The following is a 17,366-nucleotide window of genomic DNA, read 5'->3' as shown; positions in this document are numbered from 1 at the left end:
CATTTGTTAATATGTGAATTTGGTCAAAAATTGCGACGCGACCATTATCTCGATACTAAAGGTTGTTTTATTGTGCTCTATTTTTGAAATCATCATCATTAATAATAAACAACAATAATAATATTATATACAATTTTCACTATTTTACTATGAATGACTTATTATTTTTTGTTGATGTTTTTTTATAGGTTAAACTCGAATTCACCGCATAATCTAATCTCTTGTACTTGAATTATATATCTATAATAATACTTAAATTATTTATCTATAATAAAAATTGTGAATATTCATTTTAGTTTAAAAAATAACAATATCCTTTTTTATAATAAATAATTTACTTTTATTAATTATATCATCTAATTAATATTATGTATATAACTTTTAATTTAATATTTTCTAAATATCCCTGATAACAATGAATCCATCAATATCTAATTATAGTAATATTATAATAAAATAATTAATTTTTTTTCTATTTATACAATTTTTTTCATTTATATGAAATCATCAATTAAGTTATTTGTTTTTATCTATATATAGTAATAACTCGTTGAAACTCACTCACACAATTGTAATGTCTGACCAATTAACAACATCAACATTTGACATTAAATATCAAAAGAAAAATGTTCAAACTTTCAATATTTGTCGCTTCAATTAAATAATAGGAATTGAGTAGTATTTATTTAACTTTGTGATCGTGGTTTTTTATTTAAATTTTGCCCCAAAAAAGAAGAAAAAAAAAAAAAAAACCAGTGTGAGAGATATTGAATCAAAGTTGAAGAAGAAGAGAAATTGTGTGAGTGTGTGATAACAAAAAACGAAGCTCCGAAAAAATCTATCGTTTTAGATTTTGATCCTATAAACGACATCATCGCCAACTGAATCGGTGTCGTTTTGAATCTTCACTCAATAACTCTCAATCACTTAGATTCAATTCAAGTAAGCTCAAAACCCTAGCTTCATTTCTTTCTCTCTTCGATTCGATTCAATTCAGCTCAATTCAATTCAATTTAGTTCACTGATGCATTTTCTTTTCTCAATTTATGAACTATGAAAGTTGAAAAAAAATTCTATCTTATCTTTTATTTTTTGTGTTTTGACAGTGATGAGAGTGTTACTGTTCATGTTTTAATCAATTCGTTAGTTTGATTGATTTTTTTGATTGAAAGTGTGTTGATTTTCGTTTTTTATTTTATTTATTTTTTTAGCTCGGAAATTTTGCTGAGCAATTTTTACGTTTGCTTTTTAGACTTTTTTTTTGGGATTTACGATGTTGAAGTGATGATAAAGTTGGAGTTTTTTTTAGATGCGAAACTTTCGGTTTTTTTGTTTTGTTTGTGATTTGATGTATTTAGATACGATTGAATTGATTAAATATCTGCATAATCTTAGATATTATTTTTGGGATTAATTTTGTGGTTAGATTTAGTCTGATTCATGTGGCAGTTTTTTTTTAATCAAATAATGAATAACATTGAAGGTAGAAGGTGGATTTTAATTCTTTCAACACGGAAATTTGATTTGAAATTATGGCTTGTGGAGATGAAGGTGGAGTTAAAGATGTGTTATTAGAAATCTATGTTGTTTATGAGAATCTAAAGTAATTATCTTTTGAAGGCTTGAGTAATATACATGCTGAAATTGCAATGCTGTTTATGGTGGAAGAAGTGTGTACCTTATGCCTTGAAAGGATTTGATTCTGAGAGGAGAAGGGGAAAGGGGTGGAGCATTTGAGATTTGGATCCTCTAAAGTGAATAAAGTGTAAAGTAAGAAAATCATGGGTTGTTATTTTAACAAACTCATGGTTTGTTATCATGTACTTACAATATCTACCTTTCATTTTTTATTTAAAGGTTGATATCACTCACTTTACTCCCTAGAGTGACTTGCTCACTTTAGAGGAGCCTGATATAGGCATTTGTGGTACAATTTGATGGGTTTGGCTTCTCTAAAGTGAGTAGTAAGTAATGTTAGAAAATCAATGGTTGATATTTTAACCAACCATAATTTGTTATGCATGAGAGCATATAATATCAACCGATGATTTATTTATAAACAATATCTATTACTCACTTTATGCTCTTAAGTCAGTTGTTTACTTCAGAGAAGTCTGATCCCAATTTGATATGCTACTAGGAAATCCATTGCATCGCTTGAGAATGCACCAAAAATCGCTACCTTATATTTGGACTTAGCATATTTCATTAGGAAAAGCTTTATGGTAAATCATGCATCGTTGATTTGAATTGCCAATGACGTAATGACAATATTTTGTGTTGGCCAACTGATGTGTGGTTGAATGTTTATTTCTAGTGAGACTGACTTTATTGAAGAATGGAATGATGGTTTAAACTAATGCGTTTAGGTGCTTGCAAAGTGTGATGGATATATGGGGTGAATTTAGTCCTACATTGCCTTGAGATATGGCTGCTAATAAAGCTTGGGTAGTCTTTACCTTACGAGCCAATTTTGTAGAGTTGAGTTTGATATTGAAATTTAAGTGATTATCATTTTCCTTTGGAAAAAACTAGAATGACTAAATAGACCGAGTAAGATTGTGTATTTTGATAACCATCAGAGGAATTTGCATCTGGTTTCCAGCCTCCATAGTTTAGTTGTTGAACAAAAAAGGAAAAAGATAATAGGATGCATAGAAAAAGTCCATTAAAAGTAAGGAGCAGTCCGTTATATATGAGATCACTTTAGTTGTGCCATGTATGCTAGACTCAACCTCTGTTGATTTCTACTTCTATTTATACATTTAGTAACATAAACCTCTCCTTTTCGTGTACAGTGTACTACATAAAACTACTCTCTGAATGCTCAAGACTTACCCTACAACTTAGTTTGTTGTTTTTGTGCACATTATTTATTAGGCCCCATTTACTTTGTGAAAACATGTGTTTTCATTTTCTAAAATGTTTGCTTATTTTATCTTGATGAAAGACTGTTGAAGTGCATCATTGTTTCTATTGAAGAAACAATTTCGGAAATAATGAAAATAATTTTTTGACATTTTCATTATTTCTAGAAATATAGACCAGTTGTTTACTCCAAAAGTCTTTTATTTCCTTATTAACAAGTAAAATTAATACAAATTTTCGGAAATGTAAATAAGAAATGTTTTCACAAAGTAAACGAACCCTTTATTTTCCATATGTGCATATCTGTGTGTCTATCTATATATATTATATGCATGCAATAAGTATTGTTCTGTGCTATTATTGCTTACTTTATGGTTGTATCTCCTATTTATGTTTTGTGATATTTTTTAATTGGTGACACAATTGTTTAATTTTTTTTGAGTAGTGAGTCTGTCTTTTATCACCTTTGCTGCAGATATTGGAGATTGATCTGATGTCCTCTGCACCTATCCATCCACGTGCAGTAGTAATGCTGAACAGATACCTCTCATTCTTATTGCATGCCATTTCAGTTTTTAGCATGTAAGAGCGCCTGTTTGATTTGTCACACCAAGTTGGCTAAGGCATATTCAAATTCAAGTTTGGCAATTTAAATTTATTGAATGAGAGCATTTATATGTTACATTATCATTGGAGTTGAAGGGAGAAGTTTTGTTGGAAAAAAAAAGCACCTGAATAAAGTTGTTGGATGCACTTTGAAGTTCGATTGAGGATAGGGGATTGCTACCAACCTGAAAGAATTATTACCTTGAGCTGATATCTTCTGTACATAAATATTTAAGTATAAAGGATTTGGTATAATGGTATAAGAAGAAAAATGGAGACTATTTCAGAAAAACGATATCCTCTCAGCGCAAAAGATTACAAGTTATATGAAGAGGTCGGGGAAGGTGTTAGTGCCTCGGTACATAGGGCTCTCTGCGTTCCTCTCAATGAGATTGTTGCCATCAAGGTTCTCGATCTTGAGAAGTGCAATAACGATTTGGTATGTATGCAAATCTCTCTTACAATATGTAATGTTGATCGTTTTCAGTTTCTTCTGCTTGTGCTGAATTTTATTGCATGGTTGGTTACTATTGGTAAAGTGATCCAACACTTTTGATTTCTAAAGGCATGGAAAATATTGTGCTTGCTTGTGTTTGCCAAGCTGCTATGGAATGAGGCTCTGTTGAATCCAATTGCTCTTATTTAACCTAACCATGTATAAAAAATCATTATGTTGTTTTCATATTGTACCTCACTGTTCTTTTCACTTAATTTGTCTTGCTACGTGTCTGGAGTCACTGGCTTAGGAACCCATAAAAGGGATAATTCATGTCATTATTACACTATTTAGTGCTAAATCATGTATTGGTGTCTGTTCAGTTGTTCACTCTTTAAGTCTGATGAGTTAATATGTGTACTTGCACAGTTGATTCCATTTGCTATGATACAATAATTTCAATCATTTGTTCATTGTCCAATATAAAATAGTGTGAATATCTGTGCAAATGTTTATTCCATTGTTGTACATGATAAATTGTGCAACCATCTGTGCGGGTGTGTATTCCATTGCTATACATTCTTAATGATAGCTGAACAAATATATGCAGGATGGAATTCGGAGAGAGGTACAGACCATGAACTTGATTAATCATTCAAATCTTTTACGGGCATATTGCTCTTTTACTGCTGGACACAGTCTTTGGGTTGTGATGCCATACATGGCTGGGGGCTCTTGCCTTCATATAATGAAATCTTCATTTCCTGAGGGTTTTGAAGAGCCTGTTATTGCAACTGTATTGCGTGAGGTTCTCAAAGCTCTTGTTTATCTCCATGCCCATGGACACATACATAGGGATGTTAAGGTATGGTGCTACATCTCGACTTGTACCAGTTCTCTTCTTTTTAAAAGATATGTACCCTTTTGATAATGCATATTGCGAGTTTATCAGTTAGAATTCTTACTCATTATAAAGCTGTATCTGAAACCCAGTAGTTAATTTATTTTTATTTCCACAAATTTATCTACTTTTTCTCCACATGTTTGTTTTTGTTGTGTTCTATTTTTCTGATCCTTTAAACATTCTTAACTATATGCAGGCTGGGAATATTTTGCTTGATTCTAATGGTGCAGTCAAACTGGCTGACTTTGGAGTGTCTGCATGTATGTTTGATTCTGGAGATAGGCAGCGTTCAAGAAACACTTTTGTTGGAACACCTTGCTGGTACCATTTACTTTCTATCGAGTCTCTTCCATTGTAGTTTTTTCATGTGAAATTTGGCTATAATCATATAAGTAAGACTGTTTAAGCTATTAATTATGCTAATTTTTCACAGGATGGCTCCCGAAGTTATGCAGCAACTGCATGGATATGATTTTAAGTGAGTGCCTTCTCTTCTCTCTCTCTCTCTCTCTCTCTCTCTACCCCCTACCCCACCACTAATGACTTTATTTTTTCCTTTTTAAAAGAATCTTGCTCCCTGATATCTTAGTCTCTGTTGAGTTTTATATTTTCATTTTCTCTATGAACAGAGCAGATATATGGTCATTTGGTATAACAGCACTTGAACTTGCTCATGGTCATGCTCCATTTTCAAAGTATCCACCAATGAAAGTAATTTACTTGTCTTGTGTCTTCTAAATTTATTTTCCGTGCTTACTGATAGCACTGTGAGCTAAGAATTGGATTCTTTTCCTTATTTTCCTGGATGCAGGTTTTGCTTATGACTTTGCAGAATGCCCCTCCAAGTCTTAATTATGAAAGAGACAAGAGATTTTCAAAGGTTTGTGGTGTTCTCTCAAAACTTCGTAGCATCTGTTGCTTAAAAAGGTTATTTATACATAAATTGTTCTTACTCCCTTCCCAGTCTTTCAAAGAGTTAGTTGCCACCTGCTTAGTGAAAGACCCAAAGAAGCGTCCAAGTGCAGAAAAGCTTTTAAAGCACCACTTCTTTAAACATGCACGTGGCATTGAATATCTAGGTCGCACCATTCTTGATGGCCTTGCTCCATTAGGAGATCGTTTTAGAATGCTGAAGGTTTGCTGTTTTATTCCATTCTTCTGTTTTGTGTAAAACTGTATGGACATTGCTATCGTTCCTCTGACTTGCTTGTGTGTTCTAGGCTAAAGAGGCAGATTTATTGATGCAGAACAAGGCTGTTTATGAGGATATGGAGCAATTATCTCAGGTACTTTGACTATAAATCCCTAGTGGTTTGTGCTTGCTTGTGGCATGGTCTACAGAAGGTGGTGTTTTTACGAGTGCAGTCTTAAATGCATGTCGTTTGTCTTATTTCCCTTTCTGTTTTGTATCTGATTTAAATTTGTAATTAGACCTTCATGGTTTAAGAAATTTACTATATTTGACGATGCAACTATTTCGAATACAGAAAGAATATATCCGAGGAATTAGTGCTTGGAATTTTAACCTGGAAGATTTAAAAAGTCAAGCTGCATTAGTAAGTATTTTCACCTTCCTATTTTGTCTGATCTAATTATTTGAACTAGATGGAGAAGTTAGTCATTACTGGGAAATATCATCTTTTTCATTGTAAATATTTTTGTGTTGGCAACAGATTCAAGATGCTGACATGCCAAATGCAGAAGAGCCAGATACAAATGAGAAGAAAAAAGACATATCAAATGACTTAAAGGCTCCAGCAGAGGAGCTATCTACTTCAGATGGTGCGTCCACACAGGACAAGGAGGTACTGTTGTTGTCCTAAATGATCTTAGAATTTTCCTGCGGTTCTTCTTGAACTCTAAACCTTTTTAAAAAATATGTTAGATGTGCTTGGGTATATAGCGTTTGCATTACATCTTATTTCAGGATGGATTCAACAATCTTCAGGATTTGGAGAGTTCACTTGCTTCGTTTCCTATAAAACCTCTTCAAGCACTCAAGTATGGTCATCTATCTCATACATGATTTTCCCTTTCCTACATATTTATTGCCATCTTTTCAAGTTTTGGTATTATGTTGGAAGTTGATTCAATGTTCAATTTTTTATTTTACTTAATATTGTCTCCCTTCATTATTATAGTAAAGTACGTTCCAAAAAAACCAGGTCCATTATTTATCACTCATATCAATTCTTCATTAAATTTTTGTACATACAATGTCACCATTTCTCCCCCTATAATACGATCTATATAAAATCTCTTTTGAAATTCATGCAATGTTATTTCAGATCCATTTCTTCATTCATGTATAAAAAGTAACATAATATGCCATACAATTTATTTTGGCATGATAAAGAATTAAAAGATAAATCTGGATGTGGCAAATGGTACACATTTGAACTGTCATTTGAATTTGTTTCAGGCAACTCATTTTATTTTTTCCTTGTATTTTCAAAAATTATGTAATAGTTTAGCAATTCAGTTTCATTGAGAAAATATTCTGTCTGATATGCAATGCAGAGGTTGTTTTGATGTCTGTGATGATGATGTCAATAATACCAGTCCAAGAGATTTGGATCACAATTATGGAAGAACTGATAATGGAAATTCTGGGACAAGTAGTCTGTCGCCTCAAAATGCTATAACTCAGCCTAAGAAGTTTTGGAGTGGCTCTTTACAACCTGATAATTTTTTTCACAAAAAGATTACTGATGGGGACAGGTAACTTTTTCCTCTTACAGTATTTTTTTTTCCGTAGTTTCATGTGTCTTTCTTCTTACTTTTATTTGGAACTTGTTACTAGAACTACTATTCGGATACTTGCATGCAAATTAATTATTTTTCAACTACTATATGAATTTTTTTGAGCTTGTTACTAGAACTTGCAAATACTTGAGATTTGCAACCGTGCATGGGGTGCAGTGTCTTTGGCTCATTTTTGGGAATTTTTTTAACATGTGGAATTCATTAATTTCCTTACAAAGTGAAACATAATTATTGAGAATTTATGAAAATATGGTATCTGTTGCAAGCTTTATTTTGTAATTATCTAGGAACTGTGAGAATGGGGATAGTTTTTAATTTATTTAGTATATATTTTTGTTGCTTTATTACTGCAGCACATTTGATTCAGTTGCAGTATTACTGTACTATTTATATATTTTGTGTATCTTGAAAGGGATTATCTACAAACAAAATATTCTTCCGAGCGGAATCACAGTGGTCCATTGTTATATCGGCAGAGGAGAGATGTCAACAACCTTCCATTGGGTGCGTGTATTTTTATGTTAATGTGATTGTTTTTTTTGGATAATCTTTATGCTTTTTTCCTCACGTCAACTAGATTTTTAGTAGTTTTATCTGGAAACAAACACATCGGAAAAGGGCTCTTACATAATCTTTCTAATGCTGCTTCCATATGCAGTTGATGATACATCAGAAGGAGCAATTGTCCAGCGTAAGGGGCGGTTTAAGGTCACATCAGCAGATCCCAGTTCAATGGTATGTATTACATGGAAGATATATTTTTTCCCTTCCTAGTACCCTTGTAGCCTCAAACAAGCTTTATTTGCATGCTGAATCATCAAAGGGTGCAGTCATTTATCTTTTAATCCTGAATCTTCCCATTAATTTCTGATTAGAGCTTGCAAGTCTTATTACTTACAAAAATTATACCATTTATTAATATTTGTATCACTTCCTCTTTTGTTATCTTGAGACTAAAAATTATGGTTGGATTTAGATGTGCTTCATTTTCTAACTTCATTAACATTGAGAATGGAACTTAAGTAATTTATGTTTTAGACAATGACTTTGTAACCATTGCATTTTTAATCATTCAGGGTCTTTCAAACAACTCTTCTGGCCCAGTTGCAGTAACTCCTCCTACCAGTCCCCCAAATCAGAACTTCATGTCTGCTTCTATTCTTCCATCACTGCAGTGCATCTTGCAACAGAATGGCTTGCAGAGAGTATGCTTCTGTTTGTATTTCTTAGATTTTTATCAAATGACTAGTGAAAGGCATAAATTCATTTTCCCATTGATTTTTGACAGGAAGAAATTATTAAATTGATAAAGTATGCAGAGCAATCTTATGGTATTTCCTCTTGTCTTTATGCGTGTGAATCTATGTGTGTATATGTGTATGTGTACTGCCCCTTAAAACTTGTAAATGTTTGCTTAATTTGAATAATTTCACTTGTTGCAGGTAAGAATACAGAATCAATAGAGGCAGGAGCAGTTGATCCTTTGCAGGTAAATTATAGCCCTATTGCATATTGGCTTTTAAAAACCTCTTAACATTATGTGATGTCCAAAAAAATGTTTCTCGTTGAATTCTCAGCAGCAAAATATTTGAAATTGTTGCACATGGCTTAATGACAAAAGAGTCATTAGTCTTTGTTGAATTTAGGAACAATAGTTAGCATAATTTGGGGTATGAAATTAAAAACCAGGTTGAAGCTTAATGACAAAAAGAGTCATTAGTCTTTGTTATTTTTATGATTTGTGAAGGAGTATGTTACTATGCTTGCTGTTATATTGGATTGCCTCATATTAGTGCAACTTGCAGGCACCACCTGTAACAAATAGAGAGCGAGAGCTGTATTTGCAGGTGGTTCAACTCCAACAGAGGTATATGAATGTAACTAAATTTCTGACGTGTCTCATGTTTACATTCAACATACATCTTATCTTAAACTCTTGTGTCAGTATTGGGAGCCTTGCTGAGGAATTGCAGAGACAAAAGATGAAAAATGTTCAGGTGTGTTAATCTTAGCCTGTCATATTACATATTAACCCATTTACCCTTTTGATTTGATTTTTATGATTTTCATATTATTCTACTCTTATTTCAGTCATGGACAAGGAAGATGATTTTTTAAGCTTCTTAGTCTTAACTTTTTTTCCCCATATAGATTCATTAACTCATTGTCTACATGACATGAAGTCTTGATTTACTACTAATGCTGCATGCCATGTTTAATGAGAAGTGATTTTGTCAATCTATTTGCTTGTCTTCATTAAAATTGCACCTGTAGTACTAGCAGCTATAAACTTCTTTATATGATGTCAACTAAGTTAACAGTTTTTCTTGATAATCGATATTTGGTTGGATTCTTTTAAGTTGACATTTACGGTATCTTAATTACCTTCTGTTTGATTTGCAGTTAGAGAGGCAGCTGAACAGTATGGCCAACAAAGTTGAAAAGTGAAGAACAAAACGATGAGCGTTATCGCGTGGTTTGATTAATCTTGGACAACACCTGACATTCAGTGATAACATTCAAGGATGGATTGCTAGCTACATACTTGACGGATGGGGGCATTTCTCAGTTAATATTATTACCATATGTGAACTTCTGTTTGCGGCAGACACCAATTTTTGAGATGCTATTCCTTGAGTCACCTGTAAAATATAATTTATTTGACAAGATAATCAGATCATGTAATTATGACTCTTTCTCTCTCTCCCTCCCTCCCTTTCTTTCTCTCTCTCTCTCAGAATAATTAACCTTGAGAATTCTGATTAATGCATATATAGCAAGTTTCTTGGCTCATTAATGCAGCTCTTTGTCTGTGTTTCAATTAATTCATATCACCATTGGATTGTATTTCTTCATGTCATCTACTGTTGAACCGCATATGCAGGTAGAGAGACACACCAAAGAGGTAAATTTTTGAAATTGTGTTGATCCATCTTACTTCTCTTAATTCTATTTGCATATGCAGTTCAATTATATGGTTATACTTTTAACTAGGTATGTTAAAGGTTAATGAACTTGTTTGTATTTGGTATTTTATTAAGGAGGTACGAAAAAAAGTTTTAGTTTACGATATAAGTGTTGGAACAATCACTGCTTCCACAGTAATCACACAGTGTCTTTCAAATTCATTCATTTATACTACATACCACATTACTACCTCTACTTCCATCTTTTATTATATTCTTTTTTTGTAATTTTCACACACACACACACACACATATATATATTAAAAACAGTGTATTTAATATGTCTATTTTGCACATAAATGTTGCAAATATATTATTGAGTATAAATGTTTAACTCTGACTTTCAATTTCATAAAATAAAATAGAAGTATAAATAAGAGGTATAACTGAAAAAACAAAAATCTAGTAATTTTAAATGGAGTTTTTTTTATGAGCATTCTTAAAAATACTTATAACTAGAAACATATGTAGTATTAAATAATAAATAGTAGAGAAGACTACAAGTTTAATTTTTTATGAGCATTCTCTTCACCAATGATTTTTGCTTTGTGATTACTCTTTTTAATACTACTCTATCACCAACATTATAAAACATAGAATTAAATAATCATACATGAACCTATAACTAGCCTCTTCGTACATTTATTTCTGGCTCCGCACCTCTATAATATAGAAAAGGATAAAGTATGCATATATATATATACATCGATACAATTTACAATTTACATCTAATAATTATAATATATAAATTAATAATCTACACCTCTTTTAATCATTAATACTTAAAAAATAAAACTCACATAACAACTATTTCATTTTCCTTATTTAAAATAGTATTGAATAATGTTTTTATCCATAAAAAAGTGTAAATGATTAATATACACCTTCATACACATTTGTGGTTATTTAAATGATTTAGATTGTGGTTGGTGGGTGGTTACTAATCTCACACATATGTCTTGTGGTAGGGTGGTAGCTTAGCTCTGACCTTCCACGTGATTTATCATTGTCTCATTCTCATACACAATTATGTGTTCTGCACCAAACAAACACATTTTCACAAATATTTTAATTCTATCTGCTCCAAGGGATTTAGAGGAAAGGGGAGATAATATTTAAAAATTATGTATTTGGTCAAAATTTTAAAAGAAGAAGTGGAGCAGAGTAATATCCATTTTTAAATTGTAATCTTCTTTTGATTTTGGAAAAATTTGGAGTGGTGAAAGAACAAAACATCATTAAAATTATTTATTTATTTTTTAAATAAAAAAATACCCGACTATTAAAAATCTCTCTTCTCTCATTCACTATTTTGAATTAAATATATTTTTACTTCACTTTTTCCTTTTCCGCATACCCTAACAAATTTGATTTCCTTTTTGAAAATTTATTTGTTAATTTATGAAAAATAAAAACTTGTTTTTGATTTTTTTTATGATTTTTTTCATTCACATTTAAAACATTATATGAGTTTTTCTTACAAAAATTTATAATTTTTAAAAAAGAGATGAATTAAATATAAATTTAAACATGCATGAAGAAAATCATTCAAAATCAAATGATAAATATGAGTTGACTTGAAAATAAGGACCAAAAATAAAAATGAAAAATATTTTAGGTCTAAAGATGAAAAAAAATATTATGAAGACTAAAAACAAACATTGAAATTTTATAAGTACTACAAATTTATTTAACATTTTTTCTTATGTCAAACTGAATTTCATTTAACAACTAAGTCAACTAAGAAAAATAAGGCAATACAAAGAAGACAATATTTCGTCCAGATTGAGTCTATAAAATCTAAAGCATAACGAGATAAATGATTGATATAAATATTAGTAGACCATTTAATGATTTAAAGAAAAGGAAAATAAACAATTATTAATCGTTTGATAATCAACAATTAGCAAACCAAAATGAAATAAATCTTCGAATTTTACATGGATTCTTTGAACTAAAATAAGAGAATTCTCTTAAAAGGTAATTTATCTAAATCACATGTCAAGAGTAAACTACATGATTCATTTCAAACCCAAAGTTTCTATAATATTATAATTTGAAAGTGTCTCAAAATACCAAGTAACCACAACTATCACCAAATGTCAAAAGTAAACTACACGATTCCTTTCAAACCCAAAGTTTCTATAATATTATAATTTGAAAATGTCTCAAAATACCAAGTAACCACAACTATCACCAAATCATTAGCATCACGAGTAACTATTTCAACATCTCACAGAAAAACATGTGCCTAAGAATTTAAAACTTGAGTGTTGAACATATTCTAATGGTTCTCATTGATGCTCTAAGCTTTATTGATGGTTTCCAATATGGAAGTATCTTTTCTTTCAAAGGTGACTTTATTTCTAGAATACCAAATACTCTAACATAAAGATAAAGATAAGACATACCTTTGTTTGTTCAAAATAGACATGCAAAGGAGATTGAACCAGACTTGTTTTGACCAAATACAATCCTTAAAAGATGGTATCAAAATTCATCGATCATATCACTACCCACCATGTATATACATGCATCAAGCCTAATAGTGTTGGGTGTGAGAAGAGTGTAATGGAAAAACTAAAGTTCTACATTGAAAATAGATAAAGCTCTATTTTTTTTTAATAAAGAGTGACATCTCTCATTTAATAAGTCGATTTGTGATGATGAGGTGCAACTTATTTGTTACTTTTATACAGTAAAAGGAACTTGAAACTCTAGTGCTAGATAGTAAACGAATTGAATTAAATTGTATTTTAAATAATAAAAACATTTTTTTTTTTGAATAATTATAATAATATTTATTAAAACTATCTGTATTTTAAATTTATAATAAATATAATTCATTGGATGTAAATAAAAAAAAATATGTAATCTATTGGATTTGAAAAAATTGTAGGAATGATTGAATTTAATCAATTAACTAAATTTTAATTTTGTAGATGGATTGGATGGATAAATAAGTGGATGGATGATAAGGGGTAATGTTACTGGATCAAGGGAAAGGAAACTATTTGTTGTGTTCTACTAAATGATTGAATTAGCTTATTTTAAGTATTGGAGATGGTAGAAATGCAATTTTGTGGAAATTGGCATGCATATGAAGATAAATGGGAAGCATAATAAATTATCAACTTGTACCTATTGTAGCCATTTTTGCACATATTGTGCTTAAATGAGAATAATAAATTTTATTTTATTTTTGAAAAAATAAACACGGATAAAACTTATACTTCTCTCTTATATAGAGAGTCACGTGAATCATCACATTTAAAAATAAAATAAGAATGTGTGAGACCATCTATATTGGTGCGAATCTATTATGAGTTTATGCTATCATTTCTTGTAATTCCAATAAAAAAATTTGAGTTTGTAAAATGATATACAATTTGGGTTAGATTACTATTATTATAATCTTATTTAAAATAATAAATATAATTGTTGAGACATTTTTATAGATGTATAGTAAAGACATCGAACCATATAAATATCATATTTTGTCTTAAATAGAATACAGTAGACTATAAGTTTCATTAGATCTTTTATAATGACAAGTCATTTATTTCTAGAATGATCTATCATTATTGTGAGTCATTAATTTATTTATTAAAATATGTCATTTATGTTTTGTTTTAAATAGAAAATTAATGGATAAAAATCATTAAAAAAAGATAAATAAATAAAAATTAAAATAGTTTAATCTTAATCTTTGATCATTATTATCTTTTAGTGTATCTTCTCTTACTTCATTGTAGGTAGCCCCAATAGGGTACCTTGCATATATCATGCATTTTTGCTTATTGTTTCCACAACAATGTCTTCATCAAGTGTTGGTTCTAGTCTTCTAGATCTTAGGTTTGATTTGGATTTTTGCTTAACTCAATTAGATCACCTCCAATTCATGCACGATATACGACAACTTCTAGTAAATATAGATGTAGACTCAATTAATTAGGCCTTGGTGACAAATATATAAATCCAATTTGATGACACAACTTTAATATCTCATAAAGAAAGATGTATTTGCCAATAAAAATTAGTTTAGAGAGGAAAATTGAATAAGCTAGTTCCTAACATATAGAGAGGAAAATATCAATGTTCGATTGATATAATATAATTTTGTTAATGAATGCCAACTAACCTTGGCTTTAATTAACTCGTTTGAATATTTAATTTAATAAAATAATATGAATTATTATCTAATCAGCACATATTTGTCCCATTATTAACATGTCAAAATGGTCTGTGGCAATCTCATTACCGTTGGATTGTCAACTCATTTTATTTTTAATTATTTATTTTTGTATGAGATAAAAAATAATAATTTTTAAGAGGTAAAGAATGTTTTAGAATATTCTAAAATCATAATTCAATTCACAAATATTAATATTATTATAATATATATTATATTATATTTTAAATTAAAACACAAAACCTTACTGTTATATATAAATTTCTAATAATAATTATATTAATTATAAAATAAAAAATACTTCAATTTGTTAAAAGAAAAAAAAAACCTTCAAGTAGCATTGGACCAGCAAGGTGCATGTTTGATTTACAATTTACAATTAAAAAAGTAGTAAAGTTACATTCTCAGTCAACGATAATTAGTTTTTTGGGTAGGATATTAGGGGAGCACCCTTTCATTAATTAATTAATATATTCATAGAATTGAATACTTTTTTATGCTTTAAAGTTGCAAACTTTTAATCACCGAAAAAAAAATTGCAAAGTTAACGAACTCTAGGTAGGTGGCCACAATTCACAGCATGATCCATGATTAATTTGCACACGACTTTATAATTTTAATTTTTTTATAAATAAGTAGAGATATATAAAGAGACATCATTAGCGTTGGCCATAAATAATTTATTGAAAAAATTTAAATCTTAAATTAAGTAGAAATAGAATTTAGAAAGAGCACAATTTAACTTACAAGTTGATTTTATAAAAATAAATTATATATAGTATAAAATAGAATTGTATAAAATATTTTTACTTCGATAATCAATATGAGTTACTCATTTTGTCACATGATGCCATAAAAGTGGGGTGAATTGGGATTATGTGGTGAAAATATATGAATTTTATTAGATGTCCCTGAAAAATTATAATTATATTCCCGTTTCTTTAATATCCCACTCGTTATTGGCTATGTATGTGTACATAATATCGATCATTCATTTGATTATCAATGATTGATATTACTCACTTTATTAACTTTTTATTTTAGTAAAACTAAATTTGTGCGATTGAGATAGAGTCTTTTCATGCATTCAATACAGTGATAAAAGATGGATCAAGATCAATAGTTCTCATAAAACAAATCGGTTTTAATTTTTTTAACAAATCAAAAATAGTAAGCTTGAAATCTTGATGTTTCAATCTTGATCCAACAATCACTAATATGAGTAGGAATATATTGTATCAAATTAAGCTTTGCAAAATTTTGAGCTTGATGTTTCAAAAAATTTAATGTCTAAATTTGACTTGCTATATGTCGTAAACTTTTTTTTAGGTTTGAGTATGGTGTTGATGAAAGTCTAATATTGTTTATTAGTTTCATAAATTTCTATTTTATTTTAACATTAATTTTAAAATAAATAATCAAACATATATTGAAATAGACAAAGAAATTCAATGAAATTAAGTTCTATTTTACGATTTAATTAATATAACATTTTAAAGAATTTAACATTATATAACATCTTAATTAAATTTTATTTTATAATCAAACATTTAAACATGTCAAACATAAATGTAGGTTAAATGTTTAAATTGCTAAAAGGTTATCAAATTTATAATTTGACGCAAATTCTTAATAGAATAATAATAATAATATTAATAATAATAATTTTATAATAAAAAATAGGATAAATATGCCTTTTAGTCTCAATAAATTTTAATCTTTCAATTTTAGTCTTTATAAAATAAAAATACAACTTTTAGTTCCTACAAATTTATTATGCATATAGTTTTAGTTCATGATGTTAAATCAACACATATTTTTGAATCATATTTACAACGATATAATAAGTTCCTCCACAAAAATTGAACTCATAATTTGATTTCTAAATCTATTTTTTTGTTACTTTTAATCTTAAGTTTTTTATATTTAAAAAATTTATATTTATTTCATCATAAATTAAGAAATTCTAAATTTTTGTGGAAAAAGCTTTTATAATGTCTTAAACATGTTTGCAAAAAAACCATTCAAAAATTTTTAAGTTGAAGAATAGTTAAACATATTTCATTCGTCATTGATTAAAAATGTTTGCTCGATAATTTTGAAAATATTAAAAGTTATAATTTTATTTTACAAAAATCAAAATTCAAAGGTTGAACTTTCATTCAAACTAAAAATATATTTAATCTTAAAAAATATTATTTATATTTACAAATAAACAGATCTAGTAAGTCTAAATAGATTTTTTGTTGTGGGACGTAATCTTATCTATTTGAAAGAGTCTTACATAATCTAGATTTGATGATAAATAGATAGTAATTTTGTCTGACTTTTCCCCCCACTTAATCACTTATTTGTGACGGCGTGCATGTAGACTCACGAGGACATCCTCACTAAGGTTGTTAAAATCGTGAGTTAATTCGTGAAATCATACGATTCCACAAGTTTAAGTATCAATTTCAATTTAATTCAGAAATAAACTTAAATTTTGATAAACTTAAAAATGAAATCAAATTTGTCCGTATAGATTCGTAATGAACTCGCTAAACTTGACTACACTCACACAAAAAAAAAATTAATTTTTTTTTATTATTTTGCATTGAACTTGGTAAACTCATACCAAAATTTTAA

General features: G+C 29.3%; 1 protein-coding gene across 2 annotated transcripts; it reads left to right on the top strand.

Annotated features, from left to right (window-relative positions):
- Nucleotides 1–589: 589 nt before the first annotated feature.
- On the top strand, nucleotides 590–10,377 carry LOC101496699 (uncharacterized). 2 transcript variants are annotated; one of them, XM_073365132.1, is made up of 22 exons: nucleotides 590–942; nucleotides 1,621–1,770; nucleotides 3,344–3,913; nucleotides 4,521–4,775; nucleotides 5,011–5,135; nucleotides 5,248–5,292; nucleotides 5,444–5,525; nucleotides 5,626–5,694; nucleotides 5,779–5,949; nucleotides 6,035–6,100; nucleotides 6,302–6,370; nucleotides 6,488–6,619; nucleotides 6,742–6,815; nucleotides 7,335–7,535; nucleotides 7,993–8,084; nucleotides 8,239–8,315; nucleotides 8,657–8,785; nucleotides 8,869–8,911; nucleotides 9,023–9,069; nucleotides 9,386–9,447; nucleotides 9,526–9,577; nucleotides 9,984–10,377. In XM_073365132.1, the coding sequence occupies exons 3-22, from the start codon at nucleotides 3,746–3,748 to the stop codon at nucleotides 10,026–10,028; spliced, it is 2,004 nt and encodes a 667-aa protein (XP_073221233.1). In that variant the 5' UTR covers nucleotides 590–942; nucleotides 1,621–1,770; nucleotides 3,344–3,745; the 3' UTR covers nucleotides 10,029–10,377. The 2 variants fall into 2 exon arrangements, with proteins under 2 accessions (XP_073221233.1, XP_004489269.1); XM_004489212.4 differs by lacking the exon at nucleotides 1,621–1,770.
- Nucleotides 10,378–17,366: the final 6,989 nt, after the last annotated feature.

The sequence above is a fragment of the Cicer arietinum genome, chromosome 2 (assembly GCF_000331145.2).
Source record: "Cicer arietinum cultivar CDC Frontier isolate Library 1 chromosome 2, Cicar.CDCFrontier_v2.0, whole genome shotgun sequence".
NCBI classification, from domain to species: domain Eukaryota; kingdom Viridiplantae; phylum Streptophyta; class Magnoliopsida; order Fabales; family Fabaceae; genus Cicer; species Cicer arietinum.
This window is presented reverse-complemented; position numbering and strand designations above follow the sequence as displayed.

Coding starts and splice junctions, on each gene's coding strand:
- LOC101496699 (XM_004489212.4), top strand. CDS start 3,746: ATGGAGACTATTTCAGAAAAACGATATCCTCTCAGCGCAAAAGATTAC. Junction 5,526..5,625: donor CAAAGTATCCACCAATGAAA/GTAATTTACTTG, acceptor TCCTGGATGCAG/GTTTTGCTTATGACTTTGCA. Junction 6,620..6,741: donor CGTCCACACAGGACAAGGAG/GTACTGTTGTTG, acceptor ATCTTATTTCAG/GATGGATTCAACAATCTTCA.